A 22,199-nucleotide genomic window follows, 5' to 3' on the forward strand; every position below is an offset into this window, starting at 1 on the left:
CCGCCTCCTGGTAGCCGCGTGGCCACCTCCCCAGATGGCTGGCACCTCGTCTTAACTTAGTTACCAGTGCACTGCCTCAGGGTGCGTTAAAGGCTGCACTCTCTCTCTCTGTCTGTCCCTCTGTCCCTGCAGTGCTGAAGGAAGCCATACCTCCGGGCAGAGTAACGGACGAGACCATCAAGCGTTGGCCAAGGCAGTCCAGGTCCATCAGGACACGCTGCGCACCATGTACTTTGCTTGACATGTTTTAGTGTTTACGATTGTGTACCGAGTTGGATTCACATGAGACCAGCTACACTCAGACCAACAGATGCCCAGCCCTTCCGTGACAGCCAGCATCGAACATGAGACATCATTGATTTTAGTAGATTCTCCATTTTCCAGAATGCCTTCCGTCCCAGATTTCAGACTTGGATTTTGAACTGCAGACCTGTATGAGACCCCATTGTCGCAGGAAATATGGTTTGCCAAAATCTATAAGCTGCTTATTAAAATAGAGTCCCGTGTTTCCTAAAAATCTCCTAAAACCAGTCTATGAACTCAGGGCTTTAAAACATTTTTAATTTATTTGGTCATTCAATTTACTTGTTTTTAACACATGATTCTCTATGAAATTGATGGGCTCAAACTAGCTGTGAACGTTCTCGGAGAGCGAAAGCAACAGAGAGCACGGCTGTGGTTTTAAAGCCTTGAGCATTCTGAGGTGGTCACTAAAGTTTATGTGAGAGTGATACTAGTGTGCTCCTGACAGGGCTGACACAAGCTCTTCGGGACCGAGGGCAGGTGGCCCGCCAAGGCGCCCACCGGCGTCTTGTCCTGCCACTGCCCGCCTTTCACTCAGCTTGAAATAAGGAGCGGGGGCAGAAGATGGGCCGTGTGTGTTTACAACATTTATAGGTCCAGAGAGATTGGCAGACAAGTGCCATTTTAATAAAAATTTATTTAAAAAAAGAAAAAAGACAATATGCCGACAGTCTAATCATAAGATTTGTCCTATAGGACTGTGACATTTATTTTCCAAAGTTTCTAAAGAATACGGGTCTGTGGTGATAAATACAGTACAATCCTTTTTCACTGTTATGTCTTTAATGTAAGAGAAAAATATATATATCTGGTTTGCAGTATTCATGTGATAGATAGATGCTGTTTTTCATTTTATTGACTACGGGGTGCTTACTGTGATCTGTTTAGCATATCAAGAGTGTTTTGGAGCCTGGAGACTGGACCACCTCCTGTGGTTCTCAGTGCTGACATGCAGGAGTATGCAACTGAGTCAATGTGACCGCCACCCGCCTCCCCCCGCCTAGATCTCGTAGCCTGTACCTGCAGGAGGACCGAGCGCAGGCGCGGTGGCCGCCGCCCCACCTCCTGTCCCCGTGTGTTGCTCAGCCGATTAAGCACAAATGGAATGTATTTATTCTTCCATTCCTGGGAAACAAGTCTGTGGGTCAGAGTGTACCTCTGTGTGTCTGGTTCTGTTAGACGAGTTTCGTAGGATCTATGCACTGAAGCGCGCAGAGAGCTGGCGAGCCCCGCTCGGAGGTGGCTGACTGCAAAGCCCGCAGAAGAGATTTGCGTTCTGGGCCCCAGATGTGGGTTTGCCCACTGAGAAACCGTTGCACTAAGTGCGATGCCATGGACAACGTGAGAAGGGTAACAACGGACAACTCTGTTTGTGCTGAGTGGGCTGTTTGTTTGTCCCCGTAGACACTTTCTTAAAAAAATCAAATCCACGTTCAATGTAGAGATTCTGGGAAGGAGACGAGCCTTCCCCTAGTGCTGCTTTGTGCTCTGTCGGTTCCCCTGTCCCTGCTGACGGCCCTCCCCGAGCCCAGCCTCACATTTACCTCGGCACTGCGGCGGAGCGGGGGTCCCGACGGGGCGCCTCGTGCTGGAGAAGGCGCCCGCCTCTGTGGTCCTGTCTGCCGGCTCGGGGCGCGGGAGGGGCGGGGAGCTGCGGGCGAAGCTGCAGTGGGCGCTCGGCCTAGGTTTTGGTGGCGGTGACAAAGGGGTGACTATTATTTGTGAAGATACATACTCGGCGTGGTGTGTGCGTGTGGGTGTCTTACTAATGGCATTAGCCTCTTCTTGCTGTATCTTTTTTGTTTCGGGATTTGTTTTTTTGGTTGGGTTTTTTTTTTTTCCTTTACTTTTTTTTTTTTCGGTCTTTTTAAATGAACAGAAGCCTGAGATATGTTGCAATTCCCTGTCGTTTTATTGGCAAGTGGCAATTTCTCCTCTTTTCAGAAGGATACCAGTACACTCTTGGCCTCAATTACCAGGAGCGTTCAAAGTAAGGAGGGAATCTTTTCACGAATACACTTCTGAAATCTGCGATTAGGTTAGTTTTCAGCCATTTTTAGGGTCATCTAGAACCATGTGTCTCAAAGGTGTGTTTGCGCTCCCCGCAGCAGGGTCCCGGTGGTCAGGCGGGCGGTGGTGCTTGGCGAAAATGCCGACTCCCGGATCCGATCTCCACGGCCGGGGCCGGGTGTCTGTATTCGATGCTATCAAGCAGGGCTCCGGGGCTGCCCGAAGTCCGCGGACCCCGATCCAGCGCATCCCGAGGAGTCCTCTCCCTCGGGCTCCGGGGGCCCAGCGGGCAGCGCAGGCGGAGGCTCGCTAAGCTAACCCCCGGGAAAGATCGCAAGCTGGCGGAAAATTAGACCTAAAATGTTTTTTATTCTTTTGAAGGAAAGGTTTTCCTTTTAGTGGGCCAAAGTACTTTGAGAAGGGTACTTTTTATAGCCCTCTGCTTGTTTTATAAAACTTTTAATACTAAAAGCATTAATAGACCAAACGTCTCCAGCTAGGCTAGCTGCATACCTTTGTACACATCTGATGATTCAGAACTCAAATGGCTGTAGTTACAATTTCTCAGGTAAATAATTGTTTCCCCAAATTTCTACCAGCCCCCGCCCCCCATTATTAGGATAAATTTTGAGACAGCATAAAACCTCAAAGTGCAGTAGACTAAGTCTGAGCCCCGTTCCCGTGGAAGCCCGAAGGGGCCCTCGGCCATCTCTGACTGGGCTTGTTCCCACCCCAAGGGCTGCCTCGGCCCGAGTGGCCCCAAGAGGGCTCCCAGGCTCCCAGGGGAGCTCTGTCCTCCGCCTGCGCTGGGTCGCCCGAGGCTTGGGGCCCATGCAGACTTGAGAGGCGTCTGCGCGCTGGCTTTGCCCTACCCCACTGTTAAGTAAGGTGTGCCTTGGTTTAAGCAAACTGAATGTGAAAATTATGATGCAGAAATCTGGATTCATTTAAAAGAAAAACTGGGATTTATCTCATCTCTTTAAAAGAGGTCTCCCAATCAGATTCTTATACTGGTACTCTTCCTAGATTTTAAGATGTTCACTTTAAGAAGAATGACCGTTCCCATCCCTTCACCACTGTCCATTCTGTCTGCCCCGCCGTCGCCCTAGTGGCAGAGCGATGAAGGAAGCCCAGGGAGCTGCGGACGGCCACGCGTTCTGGAAGCATCCTTCGGTGACGCTGAGATTCCATCCTGTCTGTGTTCTCCAAGCTCAGACTTTCCTAGTTCCGATGCATTTTTGTAAAATTGGGCATACCTGACTTTTAGAAAGGGATTGTTGGGTTTGGGTTTGGGTTTGGGTTTGGGTTTTGAGACGTCTTCACATATACTCTTGTGATACAACATTGTAGGGTCTGCTTTTACTTTTTAAGGTGATGTTGTGTTTCGGTAGTGTTCTCACACTCCCTCGGATGAATGTTTGCACTCTAGAGCCCCAGGCAACCCCTGGCCGCTGGGCGGGCTTGCCCGAGAGGGACGCGCGGGAACAGTGACGTCCATGCTCTGGGAGGCTGGCCGTGGTCACTGCAATTACTGATGTTTACCCCTGGTTATGGAATGCTCGTTGGAAAAGACAGTTTGAGTTCAGTTCCTACAGCAGGGTTGGGGGGGTGGTTTTACTGATGTTATATTGTATGTTATTTTTATTGTTGTGAAATGCAAATGTTGGTATTTATTTTTTTCTTTCTGCTCTGGTTCGATTTGGCCGATGTGGATATCCCAGTGCATGTGGTACCTGATGGATATGATAGAAATTATTTTCCCCAACTTTTATAAATTGCCTAATGTTTACCTGCAAGTTTGCCGGATGATTTATTTTTGAAAGCCACAAATGTAATTTTTCTGGATGAATTGTTTTTCTTATATATGCAGCAATGTAATTTTACATTGATCTGCAGGGTGATTTAAATTTTATTTTTACAAGGCAGTTTTTCAGTCAAATTCTATATTTGATACAATATGTTAAGGGTAGACCAGCCAAGCGTCCTGCCGTTGGGACACCAGACTGTCTTGGGGGAAGCCCGGGGGGCTGGGACGGCTGCTCTTGGTTGCCCGCCGTCACGGAAGCACTTGGCTTGTTTTGTGACGCTGTCAGGATCTGGATGTTCCCCTTCAGTGGGACTTTGATCTGGTGGACAGTGAAAAGGATTTCTCATGGGCATTTTCCTACACCTAAGGCAGTTCCATTAGGAGGAGCTTTAGAAGTTGACATAATCCAGACAGTGGACAATCCCAGTGGCCCAGACAAGCCATAGAAATCTCCCTGTGACCTCTCTCTGACTCATCTCTCACGCTCATGAGAAAGGAATGTACAATAAACAGAAACTTCCTCAGTGTTTGTGCGCCTCACTTTCAGAATGCAAATATTTTATTTATATTTTAAGCCCTTCCCCAAAGTAACCAAGAAGATTCTCTCTGGTTGCCCGGCCTGCGGGCTCGGCGGCGGTGACGTGTTTTTGGCGTAGGCACGGTGCATGTGCGCTGTGATGGGGCTGTCTGTGTTACACACACATGCGGACTCTTTTGTAAGGAAAATTTTCAACTCAAAATAATTGCACTGATTTTTCGACAACTTCCTTTTTATTATGTCCAACTTTGCATCTGCTGTACTTGTCTGAAATGATTGTAAATAGATTTAGGTTAGCAAAAATGGTATGAACACAACATGTCGCATTGTTGTAGCAGGACTGCCATGTTTTCAGTATTACGTGTGAGCACTGTGTGGACTCCGCTCTGCCTCCGTAGCCATGTGTCTGTTGACCATTCATGAAGGACAAATTAGCCTCGTGCTCTTGTTTCTCGGAAAGGAAGTTCGAAATCTATTGAAAGGAGAGTCTGCTCTCCCCTTGAGGTCTGAAGATTTGATTTTAAGAGGATTAATTATAAATCCTTTGAACACTTTTTTGGGTCTGTTTAATTCCTTGTTGTTTTCCATGGCTCCTTAATGCATTTTCTTCTAGTCCCGTCCAGCATCTGACGGTCTGGTTAGGAAGCATCTGTGTGGCCCATGTGAATAGACCGCTGGCGAGGGCCTCCCTCACTTCTCTTTGGTCAGCCATCAGTCTGAAGCCGGGAGATTACTGTGGTGTCAAAAGTGTCATTTGCAGCGTAACCCATAGATGCTAGAGAGACCTGGAATCCAGTGCTGTTCCTTTATGCCTTGTGATCTTGCTAGATCAGAAGTATGTGCTCCAGCCCACAGTGTGTAACCGCGGTCAGGCTACCCAGTATCGGACACAAAGGAGCTCTTTAGACCCAAACCGGTCATGAGCGTGTGTTCACGTAGCGTCGATGCCATCGTGCCCTCCCTGATGCTTTTTTGGTTACATTTTGCCATTTTATTGTCTAAAGTGAATGTATTGGCTTAGCCAAATCACTACAGAAGGTGGTTTCTAAATACCTTTTAGTTTAAAAAAAAATGCAGATAAAGGCTACCTCTGAATTCTCAGTAGTTTCATGTTTGCTCTTAAGCGTAGCTATCCACACTGAAAATAGCCAAAATGTTGCCTGAATAAACTGAATTGTGAACATCTCTCTCTTCAGTTCTGGCTTGAAAATATGTGTGCCATACTGTGACCCGTGGGCAGTCCCCTTCTCCCCCTCGGAGGTATCAGAGGTGGACCGGGGACTCCTCAGGGCTGCCCGGCTCAATAATCTAGGGTTCTAAGCAGCCAGCTTGAAAAAAATGGAGAAGCTTTCCACACGGTCCTCACGGGCTGGCAGGAGCATCTCCACGCAGGGCCATGGGTGGTGGAACCTTGAAACATACCGCTGTCCTGGCTTTTCACTTTCCCGTTTGCTGTAAGAAAGCACTTTCTTCTCTGCTTTACTCATGAATGGGTTGAAAATGGCTCCCTCTGCTCTCTTCTCTCTCTTTATACGCGCTGTAAATCCACGAAGGTGCTGAAACGCCGACTCTTGTGCACATGATGCATCTGAAGTGGCCGTATGGTTTCAAAAACCACGCAGTTATAGTTGACCTTTGACTTTGGAACCTTGAGTTACCATCACTCCCTGCTTAAATGTGATCTACGGTTTGAAAGCAGAATGTTCTGTTCACGTCCAAGGCCCTTTGTTTGAAAGGAACACAGGGTCCACCGGCAGCATTGAAGTAGGAGCTCCCGCTGCCGGCACCCTGGGTCCTCTGATGCTAACTTACAGGCAGTCACCCCAAAAGAATCTGTTATGGCCCTGAATACCCCTCCTTGTGATTAACCACTTTGCTGTCAGAATGTCCTTTTGCCCATGCACTGGGCGGGGGGTGGGGGGGGGTCCGTCGGTGTCACCCCCTGCCTTCTTCACATCTTGTCTTTAGGTTTTCTACGTTCTCTCATCTTTGGAAGGTTCGAATTTGCCCCGAAACACCTCCATTGGTTTGCTCTTAAATTCCTGAGGGACAGGCAGGTGGTTTTGCAGGTACATGTCTGGGTGCGTGGAGGTTGCCCTGCTTTCTCACTGGACGTTCATCAGACACGGACGTGGGCCCAGAGAGGTTCCAGATATAACATGACCTGGAAGTTTTTGCCTTTAGCACTGTTGTTTGGGGTTTTGATGCTTTCCATGCTACATGGCATGCTTTAATTCTGAAAGAGCTAAGTGTCCTTTGCAGTCTTTCTAAGAATGTTTTGTACTTCTGCGATCACACTGTTTTTGTAGATACAGCCCACCCCAAGATGCATGGGTGTTAAGGGTGGGTACCCACAACATCTGCTGACCTGCTTCTGGAACTGCTTGGGGGGCTCTGGGTTGGCCTCATTTTCAACCAGAAGCCCAGTCAGGGTGTTGCGGGGGACACTGTATAGTGGCTCTCTCCTTGATTCAGTAATGTGAACTGTTGAACTCAGACCTGCCCCTCGGCTTTTTGCATACATGTCTCCAGGATCCTGGGGTGGGCCTCTCCCACCATCTTTGCATTCATGAAAAATTATTTGAAAAGAGGGAACTGAAGATTACTGGTGCTTTTGTTAACACTTTTCTCTTATTGGTCGATGTGAAAAATTTAAATGTGTTTACATCTTGAAACGCCCTTGGTGGTTTATGACTGAAGAGCTGAATCCTCACCTCGCTCCTGTCCTCTTTTTGGGGGGAGGGAGGAGGCTGAATTATCTTCTATTTACAAACCTCCTTGGATTTAAGTAGTTCAGAGTTAAAGCTAAAACACCAAATACGAACTCTTCCCCCTCAAGAGTCTGCAGGAACTAGATGTTGAGGCCGCCCTCCTGAATCAAGGTCCTTCACGCCATGAGTTGATCCCAAGAACACCACACACCCGGGCCAGGGGGCGCTGCAGGCTGACTGCTCGGCTCCTTGGCACCACTTGGCAGAACTAGGTGCTCGCACTGGGGAGCCAAGGCTCCTTGGAACTCTCTAGAGACTGTGGGAACAATCTCGGGGGTGGGAGAGGGCAGGGCCCTCGGACCCTGGAAGCAGGTGGCACCAGGCCTTCCTCTGGTCTCCCATCGGTACCAGACGGAGCGTGTTCTGGAAGACCCAGTCTCAGCCTCTGTGCCTTTAAAGTCCGGTCCTCAGTGTCCTTTCGGAATGATGTTGGGGCTGTGTTTTTATTGGGAAGCAAGCCTGTGCCATTCCACCAGTTAGTCATTGACCTTCTGCCTTTGAAGCTGCGTCTGCTCCTTAGCTCCTGACCCCGTAAACTGTGATGCCTGTGCGCACTGTCTCGTGTTGGAAAATGTGAGGTTCTCGTAGCTGCAGGACTTCCTTCCCAAGTCCACGTCCACTGGGATTCCAGGCAATCAGTGTAAGATCCGTCTCTTAGGCATTGACCATGGCCATCAGCAGAACCCAGTGGTTTTGTCCTCAGAGTCACTCAACAAGCATTATTTAGTGTCAGGGAACTCGGTTTCTAGAAGAGGAATTGGAATCGTGTCTCTGTGAATTGCGTGTGAAGTCCTCAGACGTAAGGTGCTATTCAGTCCTACTGTCCTTATTTGGGGGTGCTTTCCGTTCGTGTCGCTCTGTTCCGTGGTGTGCGGGGGAGCTGCTGACTTGGGTGAGCCGTGCATAGAGGACTCCCAGGTTTGACGCGCCTGAAACGCGTTTTTATCTCTAACTTTTCCAGGCCAGGTATTGAGCAGTTTCTTGGCTGATGGTCTAATTAAAAAAAAAACAAAACACCTCACCCTGTCAGGGGTCAAGGGATGTCCCTGTCAAGGGATGATTGTATTGCTTTTAAGTGGGGGAAATAATCCAATGTTATTTATTTTTAAAGTGAATAGAAACTCATTCTTGGCGGCTCCTCTTGGCCCTTCCTTCTACCAAACTCTCCATTTTGAAAGGCAATGGTCTTTCCCTCGGCAGAGGTGCTGGCTGCAGGGGGGGATGATACGTTCATAATTTTGGTTCCTCTCCAAAGCCAAATATATACGTGACTGAAATCCTGAAAGTATGTAGTTTAGCACTAAATTGAAATTTGAGTCCTGAGTTTATCGATAGTGGATTTTAATGTAGTTGTTGAAGGTATGAATTCATGTTTTATAACCGTAGAGGCAAGTGAGTTTTTTACTTTTTAAAAAGTTCTAAGAGAATCATTGTAAGTTTCTGTGCAGCGAAGTGGCTACTCATTAAATACAAGAAAAGAATGTAGTGTCTCCATCAGATTCGTCTTACCTCTGGTACACGTCAGATTACTTACCTAATATGTACTGAGGGCTTTGAACCCTGAGTTTTATCAACTTTTCTAGTTTTATTTTATTTTTATAAAATAATTGAAAAAGAACCAAAAATGAATTCAGAAGTTCCTAGGTGGATCTTGCCCCTTCTTAATTTCCCCCACGATAAAACATTTTAGAAGATATTTTGAATCAAAATGTATTGTGACCACTGAAAATTGTTTTCTGAGGAGCTGAGCAGCTACCAGGGCGTCCTCGGGCGGCCCCGTGCGCACCGCCTGCGGCCCCGTCACAGCTGCGCGGCCGGTCTCTTGTGACGGCGTCTTGTGCTTGCGGTAGAGAAACCGTGCAGTGCTGTTTTGTAAGTGGAAAGTTCCTGTATAAACTAGTATTTATACACATTGGCCTCTCTGTGTCATTTCTCATTTGCTACATGAATTGTGAAATTCGTTATAAAATTATAGTACCTGCTAAATACACTTCTGAGGCTTCACGTCCTTGTCTCTCGTTTCATACCATTCCGTGTGTTGAGGATGTCCAACGCTTGCATGACGCTAGGCGGTGATGCCACTTTAACTCAAGCCTTAATCAGATGTTAAATTTGTAAGTTTCAGAGTATGCAAAAATATTAGGCAGTGAGTTTAAACTGTTCAGATCAAGATGCTGTATCATAATTCACCCAGTCTTTTCTCCAGAGTTACAAAGGGAAACTTTCAGTGATGCAGATCTCTCGCTCTCGCTCGCTCTCTGGTCTGGCTTGGCCATTGCCATTGCTTGATGAAAATGGACCATTGTGCATTTCTGTGGCAGTCAGTCAAGAAGACCTATGCTGAAAGCCTAGAGACTTTTTCAGGGTTACTTTTAAAGGTTTGGTTTTTTCCCTCCGGTCCGAGATTTATTTACGGCTCATGGAGAGTATGATTTGGGCAGACATCTTACTTGCTAACCTGCTCACGTTCTAAGCTTTCTTCAGGTAGTGCCACCTGCCATCGCTTCTGCATAGGATTATATGGATTTTTGTTTTTGTAAAAGCATCTTCAATTTAGACCTAAAATGGAGGGGACCCAGCTTTCTTTACAATGTGGACCTACCTCAGTTAAACAGTTGGGTGCTATTTACTAAGTCTGTCAGATTAAATTGGAAAAAGTAACCAAACAGCAAGATGTAACTCCACACAAAGCTTGAAATCATAATTTCCGTTTATTTAATAATATTTTTATTTATTTTGTGCCTTTTGTGTTGAATCCTAATGCATTGGAAAAAATCCGTATGAAATGAAATACTTTCTGTTGCAGGTGGGGGAAAAGCCCAATTGGTCACGGAATTTGATAGATTACCCCCAGCCAACTAGTCATGTCTGTTGAAATCCCAACTGCCCTCTTGTGAAAAGGAAAAAAAAAATGACGTCCACGAGCAAATTAACATTTTACCAATTCCAGACTCTTCTATGCATGTACTGACGCTCGCTCTTCATCTGTGCCAAGGAAGGGGCAGCCACAGACCGCTCTCGCGCACTCCCGTGTGGCTTGTTTGGCCGCCCGCGTCCCCCTCCTCCTCTGGCGGACTGTGTACCAGTTGGTTTCCCCGCGCAGCCGGTGGACTGTTCTCCACCCACCTCTCCTGGGGGAGGTGCTGGCGCCCGCGGGCGGCCGCCTGGAGAGGGGACAGGCCCGCGCTCAGCAGCAGGCCCGGGCTTGCCAGGAGTTAGGCAAGCTTTCTGGCAGGTGAGAAACTAAGATAGGAGATCGATGACTTCCCATGCTTTTATATTTGGCAGTTTACAATTCTAGACTTTTCCTACTATGGTGATCTTTTTTAACTTAATTCTTTGGAGGTAACATAATATTTTGGAGTCTTAAGAATTTGATTTTATACCAATAAAAAATAAAAAGTAGGGCTCTTTCCTGTAGTATATAGTTTTACTATTTTAAAGAGATCTCTGAATTTTACAAGAGAACCAACATTCCTTAGTGGCAGAACTTTGAAAGTTGATTTGGGAGGCTTTTTACTGCAGGATCTCGAAAAAATGGGATGATTCTAGTTCAGTGTTTCCATTGTCAAGCGTCCATCAGGTCAGTACTTCAGCTGTTTCGTAGAGTCGCCCCCCGTGAGTATGCTGCATGTACAGATCGGCATTGTTGCACTTTCTCAGTAGTGATGAGTGCCCCGCGGTCGGCTCACCCGTCAGCATTTTGTTCTTTGACCTAACAAGAGTACTTCGGGGCAGACGATTAAATTTATGTAGGTACCTCAAGAAAAAAAACCTGAATATGCTGCATTTTGTTTCTTTAGCTTTTATATGTAGCATTTTGTTTTGCTCTTATTATTTTGTTTTTAGATCTATGCTTTTTGGAACCCAATAGACCGTTGAAATTTTAAAGTTACCCTTGTCGGGATATAGTATCCTTTGTTTTTGTCTTTTTAACTTCAGTATCTGGTTCAAAGGTTGCCCACCAGTAGAATACTACTTTACCCAAATATACCTGAGAAAAAGGGTACCGTGTGTGCAAGCAGACAATAATGTTCCCAGTCCTTTCCGTTCATGCTGCTTTCTTAATTCTTTTCTCCATGTCATCAAGAGGTTTGGAGAACTTCTTCCTAAGGTCGGACTTAGACACGATGGCATCTTGTTTTCAACACAGACCTCACAGAATTGCCATTGAGTAAGTAGCATGATCCTAAAGGAACTGCTGGCATCAGGCAGCCGGATGGCTCTGGTCTCCAAAGAGCCAGTCGTCGTGTTTCTCCATCCCCAGCACTCACCCTCACCCAACAGATGGGGAGTGGTCTGGATTGACAAAAGATAAACTGGTGAAGAGAGCTAAAGGCTGAGACACTGAGCATCTATTGTCGTGTTTAAGCTTAGCTGGGTCCTTTCGAGTTTGTTTTACAGCTTACTAGGTTAAGTAGTTTGCACTATTTTTGCAATAAATTCATGGAAAACCTAACAGTTACTTGTTTTGTTTCTTACTGTGTGTATATAAACTAATACTAAAAGTTTGGCATAGTGTTTTTTCACCTCCTTACATAACCCTTAACATGCACAGAATGCTGTAAATCTGATAAAATATGTGAATGATATTTTATAAAGTTATTTTGTATGGTGTCAATTTTGTTTTGCCTCATAGTATGTCAGCAAAAAATAAAATAAAATTCCTCATATTTACAGCTGCCTCTCCCAAAGATCTTCAATTACTTGCAGATTTATTTGGGCACTTCCTTCTGCACAGGTTACGATGCCAGGTCTCCGAGGTGGCAGCCTGCCTTCCATGATGGATGTCTAGAGGCCTAGTCTGCAAGTATTGGGCCTATTCCTTGAACAGTGTATTCAGAAGAGTTGGGCATTACTCCCTAAGAATTCAGGTTTAGGGATGAAAACCACGGGAATGAATTGGAAAAATAAAAGTGGTAGGAGGAGTGGGGTGTTTCTACTCTAGCAGCCACGAGAGGAGGAAGTAAGAAGCCGTTTAACTAAGCCCCAGTCAAGTGTGAGCCCTGAGGTCCATGTTGTGTGGGAGAAATCCGCGCTGACCACATCCAGGGTTCGCATCCTGCTGGGTCACGACTCCCTCTGCCTACGTGTACTGCTACCGCTCTGCAGTCCCTGGTGGCCTTAGTCTGGGCTGTTCATGACTTCCACTGTATGCACCATGGAGAGTATGTGCTGTTGGGAAAGGAGGGCTGGACTTAAGGAAGCCAAATAATGGCTGAAAATCCTAGGAAGCATGGATATTGTCGCTAAAGCAGCCCAACACTTCATTTTTGCTGAAGGCTATTTTCTAAATTTTAAGAATATGTATTAACTATAGAGAATGTGACAATTCAGATGAACATGAAGATGAAGCTTTATTTATAATCACAACACTGATAGGTAATTATTCTTAAAACTTCTGGTATATTTTGTTCTAGTCTTTTGTTTTTTCTAACAAAATCAAAATGAAGTTCTTCCCACCCCACCCCTCGCCTAAGATATCCAGGACCCTGTACTTCTCACTTACTTAGTATCTGAAACCAGATAGCACCTCTGTGACATGGCCCTGGGACATGCTGGCTGAAACTGGAAGAGAAGAAAGTGATGAGAAATCTATCATCTCTTTACTTAATACATATGGGCTAATGTGATATTCTTGCTATTTAATTAAACTGTATGATGGTGGGGGGCCTGGGTGGCTTGGTCGGTTGGGCGTCTGACTATTGGTTTCAGCTCAGGTCATGCTCTCAGGGTGCTTAGATTGAGCCCTAAGACGGGCTCCTCGCTCAGCTGGGAGTATGCTTGAGTTCCTCTCTCCCTCTGGCCCTCCCCCTGCTCATGCTCTCTAAAGTAAATAAATCTTTAAAAAAAAAAAAAAAAGACAAACTGTATGATGGTGTTACATGAATTAGGAAAACACTTAAGAGAAAGCTGCTTGATTAGAGAATATTTTTGTTCTCTAGAGGATGAGGAGCCCGTACCAGGAGGAATGGAAGGTTAAACATAGGATAACTATAGGATACGAAGTAGAGTAAGATCAGTGTGAAGGGTCTTGAATGCCAAGTTAAGAATGTACCCCACATGGGGCGCCTGGGGGGCTCAGTTGGTTAAGCACCTACCTTTGGCTCAGGTCATGGTCCCAGGGTACTGGGGATCCAGCCCCGCATTGGGCTCCCTGCTCAATGGGGAGCTTGCTTCTCCCTTTCCCTCTGCCTGCAGCTCCCTATGCCTGTTGTTCTCTCTCCGTCAAATAATAAAAAAATCTTTTTTAAAAAAATGTACCCCACATGGAGTGGGGAGAACGTGTCCTTTTTTAAGCTGCACGGTCCAGTGAAGAAGGTAGTCTGCGATTTGAATCCCAGTTCCACCACTGCCTAGGTGTGTCCTGGACTAATTCCTTAGCCTGAGCTTCCATCCCCTTCTTTTAAAACACGGACACTTTACAAGTTGATGGGAGGATTAAATGAAAAGGTACACAATATTAAAAGAGGTGTGGCCCCCAGTAGCCACTTTAGTAATCAGCTATTTTTTAACATTTCTGACTAGGGAAGATGAATCTTCAAAAACTGCTTTGGTAACCTGATACCAGTGCAGAAGAGGCAGGAGGCTCTGGAGATGATGAGTACACGGGTTAGCCAGCTACTGTAACAGACAGGCGTGTGGCGCAAGGAGGATCCAAGAAGGAGGGGAGCTCCCTAAATAACTGGATCTGAAGTGCTTAGGAAAGGGTAAGAATGTTTCAGCTGGTTAGACACAAAATACAGTATTTTTTCCTGGGGATTTCTAAAACAGCAACATGTTACTAGAGGCACAGATACTAGGGCCATGCATGGAATTTAAAAAGATAAGATTTTTTAAAAAGATAATTGTTTAAACAAAAACAATAAAAATTAAATAAAAAGATACACAGGGGCACCTGGTGGCTCAGTTGGCTGAGTGTCCGACTCTTGATCTCAGCTCAGGTCTTGATCTCAAGGTTGAAGTTCAAGCCCCATACTGGGCTCAAAGGAAAAAAAAAGATAAACGGATCTTTGTGACTTTGGGTTTGATGACAAGTTTTTAGATGTAAGAAAAGCATGATCCCCAGAGAAAAACACTGATATACTGGACACTTAAGAACTTCTCAAAGAGAAGTCATAATTTCTGCTCTTTGAAAGATGCTGTCAAGAGAAGGAAAAGACAAGCTACAAACTGGGAGAAAATATTTGCAAATCCCATAATCCACCAAAGGGACTGTATTCAGAATACATAAAATTCTCAAAATTCAACAAAAAGAAAACCCGATAAAAAGATGGGCAAAAGATCTGGACACTTTACCAAAGAAAATATGGTAACTAAGCAAATAAAAAGATGCTCTACATCTGTCATTACAGAAATGCAAATTAAAGCCTACACCCATGAAAATGGCTAAAATTAAAAAAAAAAAAAAAAGCAACCAAGTTTTGCAGAGGCTGCAGAGCAACTGAAACTCGTATTTACTGCTGGTGGGAATGCAAAACTGAACAGCCACTTCCGAAGTCTGGCAGTTTCTTATGAACTTTAAATACACAATTCCACTCCTAAGTTTATACGCAAGTACGTTCACTCAAGCGGACATCCCATGTTCACATGAAACCTGTACACAAATGTTTCTAGGGCTTTATTTGTAATCATCAACACTGGAAACAATCCAAATTGGGAGTTATCTGTTCACCTGGGGTACAGAGAAACACACTACTATATACATGGGAGTCTATTCAGCAGAAGGAGGGGGACCTGCAGAACCGGGAGTCTCCTGTGCATTACGCGTCACCCGAACGAAGCTGGATGCAGAGGCTCTGTGCTACAGAGCTCCATTTGTGTGACATGGGAAAGGCAGGTCGGCAAACCACGGTTTGTGAGCCAAAGCCAGCCCACTGCATTTCTCTACGGCTTATAAGCTAAAGAATGGCTTTTACATTTTAAATGTTTCAAGAAGATCAAAAGAATATTTCATGACCCGTGAAAATGAGAGGATTCAAATTTCAGTGCCCAGAAATGAAGTTTCACTGAAAAACAGCCATGTTCATTCCTTTCTGTATCACCTACGGCGGCTTTGCTATTGCAAGGGCACAGTTCAACAACTGTGACAGGTTACGGAGCCCACAAATCTTGGAATGTGTTCTATGTGGCCCTTTCCAGAAGTTTGTGAACTTCTACATGAGTAAAGAATAGCTCACTGGTTGCCAAGGTAAAAGGCTGAAATGAATTTGACCAGTAGGGAATTTGGGGGGAGGCGATATAACTGTTTAATCTTCTGGTCATTATACAACTCTGCATTTGTCAAAGCTCAAAACTGTATATCGAAACGTGGATTTTTTGGGGGTGCCTGGGTGGCTCAGTTGGTTGCGCAACTGTCTTCGGCTCAGGTCATGATCCCAAGGTTGTGGGATCAAGCCTTGCATTGGGCTCCCTGCTCAGCAGGGGAGTCTGCTTCTCCCCCTCCCCCTGCTCATGCTCTTTCACTCACTCTCTTTCAAATAAATGAAAAAAATATTTAAAAACAAAAACAAAAAATGTAGATTTCTTAAAAATTTAAAATTTTAAAAACAAGAGGAACAGAAACAACAGTAGTTGCCTGGGGATAAGGGAAGGGACTCCAAGGTACAGCGGAATATTTGGGGTGATGGAACTGTCCCATATATTGATACTTACATAACCAACAGATCAGACATTAAAGGATGATTTTCCTAGATGTAAACTATAACTCAATTTTTTAAAAAAGTAAAGAGACAAGAGCCAAAAATTTACTCCATGTGGAAAAAAAAAATAGGGTTTATAGTTTTCTCTTGTGAACAATAAAAACAATTACTTTGTAAAGAAAGGAATAGTAAAATGAGAGATCTTTGTTTCTTTTCTTTTTTTTTTTTTTTTAAAGATTTTACTTATTTACTTGAGAGAGAGCAGGGGCAGAAGGAGAGGGGGAGGGAGAAGCAGACTCCCAGCTGAGCAGGGAGCCCAACAAGGGACTCGATCCCAGGACCCCAGGATCATGACCTGAGCTGAAGGCAGACGCTTAACCCACTGAGCCACCCAGGCACCCTGAGAGATTTTCAATATACAAAATGTTTTAAAATGTTTTTACGAAAAATATGCTTATGCAAAGGCAGTATTTCTTCTTGTATTTAATTGACTTGAGATTTTTCCCCCCTCTGGGAGTGTTAGAAATGCTTCTTTTTAAATTTTGCAAAAGTCTCAGGTAATAAGCAAGACATTAGAACAACAGAGAGCTCTAAAACTAGTTCCACAAAGCATTTACTAAAAAACTACATAAAGCTTCTAATAAAGAAATTTATTTCTTTACAGTTAATAAAATTGCAGTATTTAGACAAATCTTCAAATTTTCAAATGTAACATACTACCCATAAACTATATATTTAGCTCAAACTACATCCAGTTGTTTACAAGAACTAATTTCCAAATATACATCTATGAATTTACACAACTGGTGTTTAGAAGCTCTTCAAAATCTATCTGTAAATTAAAATTGAAGCAAAATTGTCTGTCTCTACAGCTTACAGCTGTGGATCAATGGTCAGGGCCTGACTGTACAGGCAGCTCTCCTGGTGTCCCCGTGCCCCTGAACTGCAGCGTGGGCCCCTCAGAGAGAGGCTGCTGTCTGGGTCACTTTCCTTCTGGCCATTTATGGTATGGGCACATCAGGTGTTCTATCTCAGCCAGGAAGGAATCCAATGTACTTGAAGTCTCTGAAAAGTGAGGAGTCTAAAGTCACAGTGTTGTGCTTACTTCCAAGCAATGCTGCTAATCCAGGAGGGTCCTCAGCAGGCTGATTTCTAAAGCACTTCCTGTTTGGTCTAGGATTCTGCTTCGTCCCCGTCACTCCCATCATCGCTGTCATTCTCCTCCTCGTCCTCGTCCCTCTTCTCTTTAAGCATTTTCAGATATTTACTAGCTAAAATCTTCTTTGGTAATATATCTTAAAAATATAAAGCTAACGTCAGCAATTGGTTTTGGCAGACCATGAACACAGCAATGAAAATTTCATAACGTGCTAGTTCTGCTTTGAACTCTAGAATAGTTTCCAAAACAAGACACAATTCTGACCAAGCTTCTGGGCGAAACAGCAGGAAACTAGCACTGCCTCCTGACTAATGCTAAAGACCTGTTTCCACTCCACGGACTGCAAATCATGTGCTCCTCTATGTGCCGGTGTTGACTGAGCAGGTCTGCTCAACCTACCTGAGACGAGCCGGCTGGCTCTTTCTAGCTGTGGCCCACACAGCTTGTCCACAACAACCGCCATTAGCTTCTCTGTGTCTAGGACCACGCAGACCAGCCCAGAGTTTTCCCTTCGATGGTAAGGAGTCTGGGGGGTGGGCTGCCGGGCTCACCCAGCCACTGAGCCAGCCAAACATCCTTGTGCAGGTTGTTGACTTCGTTATCATTCTAGGTGAACCACACTACGAACACACTCTGAGAAAACTAAAAATGTCTTCCTGTATCAGGTCATGGTAAACTTTGGCACTCGGAGAAAGCAGCAAAAAAAAAAAGAGTCTATTTCAGTGAAAGCGGGGGGGGGGGGGTGAGGGAAAAAAAGCTGTAAACCATGCATGTTTTAACCAGAATGTTTCAAAGGCTGAGTACCTGCAAGAAACTGAAAAGTTTCTGATTCCTCTGCAGTATTTGATAAATCACTGTAAGTGAGTGCTTTCCTTTCTTTTCCACTGCCATGTCTGTAGGAATAGGTGGCCAGATATTGAACAAAGAGTTCCTAAAACAAAATGAAAAAGTAAAATGAAAGGTATGCTTTGAAAACTTACCACAGAACTTAATTTTTTAAATCACGTTAGGTTTAAATGACTTGACTGCAGACTATTGTGGTTTCTCAAATTACAGGAAATCAGTGGGGAAAGGAGAAACAGGTTAGAAAGAAAACAAAGCTGTATCGATGTTGGTGGGGAAGCAGGCACTTCCCTAAAGTTATTTTAGATTTCTAACATAGGGAAGATATTTCAAGGTAATTCAACAATGGACTATAAATGTTTAAAAACTATTGTTTTTTTTTTAAAGGAGCAAAAGACCATTCAAAAATTCTACTTGAATCAGGAACACATTTTCAGTCTTCTATTTAAATACACTGTGTCTAAGGTGGGTTGCCTACAAGGGTCAACAACCTGAAGCTGAACACTGACCACCTTTCCCATTTTGGCCAAACACCTTCCCTGAAGCAACAACCTGAGCTGAGCCTCTTCCTCGCTGTTTTTAACTTTAACTTCCTCTAGTTTGGTTAGTACAGAATTAAAGTGCCTGCCTATGCCTTACGTCCTTATCCTCGAAGAATGAATCTGCACAGGGAAACCTAAACGTCCCAAGGCCACATGCTCCAAGGGGCTCTAAATACATGGGTGATGGGCATGAAGGAGGGTACTTGATGTAAGGAGCACTGGGTATGATATGCAACTGATGAAGCGCTAAAGTCTACCCTTAAAGTAATAAAAAAATAAAAAAATAAAAAAACACGACTCTGGGCTGAAAGAGGCAAGAACCCGGTCCACCCTACCGCAGGGACATCGCACTGAAACCCCAGCGGTGGAGGGCAGAGTCGAAGGGCAGTTTACGCGGTTACGACTGCAGCTTAAAGACGGCCCAGTGCAGTAACGGAAGGGTTGTGGCCTCCCACTATCACGACCCAATCAAACCGGACAGCTCTGTACTGTGCACCGAGGAGGGCGCACGTACCAAAGGCTATAAAACTAACGTCACTTTTAGCCAGGGGTCGCCCCGACCGGCTGCGGGGAGGGGTGCGCGAGTGGCGGGGTCGGGCGGTTCCCCCCGAAGCCCTCTCACTGAACCCTGAGCTGCTGGAAACAAGCCAAAAGCAAGGGAAGGGAAGGCTGCGGTGCCCGGGGTTTGGTGACGCGCGTGGAGGAGACGCCGCACGAGACCGGCGTCAGCCCGCGGCAGACCGCGCGTCGCGCGAGGGAGGGCGGGAACGGCGCGGTGGGCGGGACGGAGGGCGCGCAGGGGAAGACGGGAGCTGCGGGTGGCGAGCGCGACACAGCAAGGAGACACAAGTGGGTAGGCGAAAGGCGCGAGAAGGCGGACGGGAGCGGCGCGGTGGGAGGAGCAGAGGGCGCGCAAGGGAGGACGGGAGCCGCGCGCGCAGCGAGGAAAGACGAGTGGGTGGGCAAAAGCCGCGCGAGGGAGGACGGGAGCGGCGCGGCGGGCGGGGCGGCGGGCGCGCGCCGTGAGGGAGGGTACGGGGGCGAGTCGCGGAGGGCGCGCGCACCGCGAGCCCGCGAGGGGGAGCCGGCGGCGCGCTGGCCGAGCGGGGGCACGGGCGGCGCGGCGGAGCTCGATGGGCGGGGCGCGACGGTTCCGGGCGGCCCCCTTGCCCTTCCGTCCTCCCCGCGCGGTCCGCCTCACCGTGGCCTTGGCCGTGAGCACCAGCGCCTCCTGGTTGATGCTGGACACCTCGGGGGAGCTCTTCATGATGACCCGGATGCGGGACAGGGGCAGCGACACGAGCCGCGGCTCTCCACACTTGTCTCTGCCCGCGACCGCGTCCGCCATCTTCGCGCCCCGCCCCGCGGCGGCCGCCGGACCCGCCGCGAGGCAGGCGGCCTGCAGGCCTGGAGGGTGCGGGAGCGGTGTCCCGCTGCCCCGTGGGAGTTGTAGTGTCAGGGAGGAGCGGCCGCGGAAGCGGGCGGCCGCCCTTCCGGGGCCGGACTACAAGCCCCGAGATGCCGCGCGCCGAAGGGCGGCCAGCGGGGCGGTGCTGCCGAGGGCCGCGAGCGGGGCTTCCCGCCTGGCTCCTGCGCCGTGCGGGAGCGGGGATGCGGCGGCGCGCGCACACTCCCGGAGCCGGCGCTGCGAAGGGGAGAGGGAGGAAGCGGTCCCGCGTGCAGGGAGGGCCCTGCTAGTGGCAGAGAATATGCGGAAGGGGTGCTCAGAGATACGGGGGAACGGGTATTGTCAGCCAGAGTGGTTGGGCGGAAGGCACCGAGAAAGCACTGTCCCGCGAGAGGGAACCACACCGGCACAGGCCCCAAGGCTAGAGCCGCTCAGGGAAGCTCGAGGGGACCGCTCTGTGGAACCCCGTGTGCTGCAGGAGGACAGAGGGAGTCGTGGCCTAGGTCCTGCTGGTTTTTCTTCTAAGAAAAGAGGGAAGAGGGGTGAACGGATCCCTCTGGCTGCTGACTGTGAACAGTCCAGGGGGTAGTTGAAAGGGTGGAAACAGACCAGGTAGAAAGTGATTGGAAGTCGTGAATAAGATGCCAGTGTGCTAGGGGCGTCTGGGTGGCTCGGTTAAGCATCCTCAGTTCAGCTCAGGTCTTGATCTCAGGGTCGTGAGTTCCAGCCCTGCGTAAAAATGCCCCTACTTAAAAGGAAAACAAAAACAGATGCAGTGTGGCTAAGGTGAAATGAGCTAGAAAAAAGAAGAGTAGGAGACAGGGCTTTGTAAATCCTGGAATTCTTCCCAAATGAATCTGGAAGCCCTGGGAAGAGTAAGGAGATACACTAAAGTTTTACCAGGAGTACTCTAGGTGCTGTGTGTGAATGAACTGGGAGGGGGGGGCAGGAATGGAGGCAGAGAGCACGGTGAGGAGGCTGGGCCAGAGATGATGGTGGGTTAGGCCAGAGTGAGATGGAAAGGAGTAGGGTTGGGGATCTCATTTGAAGATAGAGCCACCAAGACTTGCCTGTGATGTGGAGTGACTGAAAGGATGGTGGTGCCATGTACTGAGATGGGGAGCACTGCCCAAGGAGCACGTTCGGCAAGAGGTTTGGTTTGGAGCACCTTAAGTTTTAATTGCACGAACACTAGTCAAACACTAGTGGTGGTGTTGAGCGGAAAACTGAACATTCAAGCCTGGAGTTCGGGCTGGAGCACTTAACTGAGGAAACAGCATTGTCTAGGTGGTAGTTAAAACCGTGGACTTGAATGAATGTATTCAGGAGGAGAGTGTAGATAGAGTGGAAGGATCGAACTCCAGCATTTCAAGGTGGAGGAAAGAAGGAAAATCCAGCAAGGGAGACTGGGAAGAAGTGGCCATTGAATAAAAGGAAAACCAAGAGATTGGGTCTCCATAAAGCCAGTTAAAAGCTCTTCTGAAAGGAGAAACTGCTCCACTGGATGGAAAATGGCTGAGAGGTAGAGTACTGTCCTACCACTCATTAGTAGTGTGACCCCATGCAGAGCGAGTGCAGAACTCCCGTTTCCTCATTTGCAGAGACGGGGATATTCCTGCCTATGTGGGGGTTGTTGGGTATGAAAGTGCCTGGCATATAAAGAGCAAATTCCCCACCCTGTCAGTGATCCTCCGCCCACCACTACCTCCCTCCCAGGTCAGTGGTGAGCAGCAAAGGGTTAGGAATGAGAAAGCACTTTGTGAACCGCAGATCACTCTCCAGAGGTCTGAGTTACCATGTAAGATTTCAGTGTTCGTGCAGCAAGGTCATCTCACCCCCCAAATCAACTTTGATTTCAAAGTTCGTATAAAAGGAGGTGCCTGGCTAGCACAGGGGTAGAGCATGTGACCTTTGGTCTTGGGGTTGTGAGTTCAAGCCTCACATTGGGCATGGAGCCTACTTAAAAAAAAGTTCATATAAAAAGAATGGGAAATTCAAAGTATATCTTGTTTAACTTTTTTTTTTTTTAAGATTTTTTATTTATTTATTCGACAGAGATAGAGACAGTCAGCGAGAGAGGGAACACAAGCAGGGGGAGTGGGAGAGGAAGAAGCAGGCTCATAGCGGAAGAGCCTGATGTGGGGCTCGATCCCGTAACGCCAGGATCACGCCCTGA

At 47.0% G+C, this 22,199-nt stretch overlaps 3 protein-coding genes across 6 annotated transcripts in view; 2 read left to right on the plus strand and 1 right to left on the minus strand.

Moving 5' to 3' along the window:
* AGO2 (argonaute RISC catalytic component 2) overlaps nucleotides 1-12,106 on the plus strand; it is a 111,527-nt gene extending 99,421 nt beyond the window's left edge. For all 3 annotated transcript variants that reach the window (XM_087864591.1, XM_045778062.2, XM_045778061.2), the window contains one exon: nucleotides 133-12,106. In XM_087864591.1, the coding sequence (XP_087720717.1) occupies nucleotides 133-241 (109 nt within the window). In that variant the 3' untranslated portion in view covers nucleotides 242-12,106. The remainder of the gene's footprint in view (nucleotides 1-132) is intronic.
* CHRAC1 (chromatin accessibility complex subunit 1) lies at nucleotides 2,185-20,086 on the minus strand. 2 transcript variants are annotated; one of them, XM_087864592.1, is made up of 4 exons: nucleotides 19,817-20,086; nucleotides 18,035-18,161; nucleotides 12,939-12,997; nucleotides 2,185-11,728 (listed from the first exon to the last, which is right to left on the minus strand). In XM_087864592.1, exons 1-3 carry the CDS (start codon nucleotides 19,961-19,963, stop codon nucleotides 12,939-12,941), a joined length of 333 nt encoding a protein of 110 aa, XP_087720718.1. In that variant the 5' UTR covers nucleotides 19,964-20,086; the 3' UTR covers nucleotides 2,185-11,728. The 2 variants fall into 2 exon arrangements, with proteins under 2 accessions (XP_087720718.1, XP_045634019.1); XM_045778063.2 differs by lacking the exons at nucleotides 2,185-11,728; nucleotides 12,939-12,997 and adding an exon at nucleotides 16,537-17,366 and having other exon boundaries at nucleotides 19,817-20,055.
* Nucleotides 19,452-22,199, plus strand: part of TRAPPC9 (trafficking protein particle complex subunit 9) — a 596,424-nt gene continuing 593,676 nt past the window's right edge. The window contains exon 1 of the mRNA XM_087864581.1: nucleotides 19,452-19,468. The gene's annotated coding sequence lies outside the window, so the exon portion shown is untranslated. The remainder of the gene's footprint in view (nucleotides 19,469-22,199) is intronic.

This window comes from Ursus americanus, chromosome 9 (assembly GCF_024610735.1).
Source record: "Ursus americanus isolate L20-20 chromosome 9, mUrsAme1.1.p, whole genome shotgun sequence".
Classification (NCBI taxonomy): Eukaryota; Metazoa; Chordata; class Mammalia; order Carnivora; family Ursidae; genus Ursus; species Ursus americanus.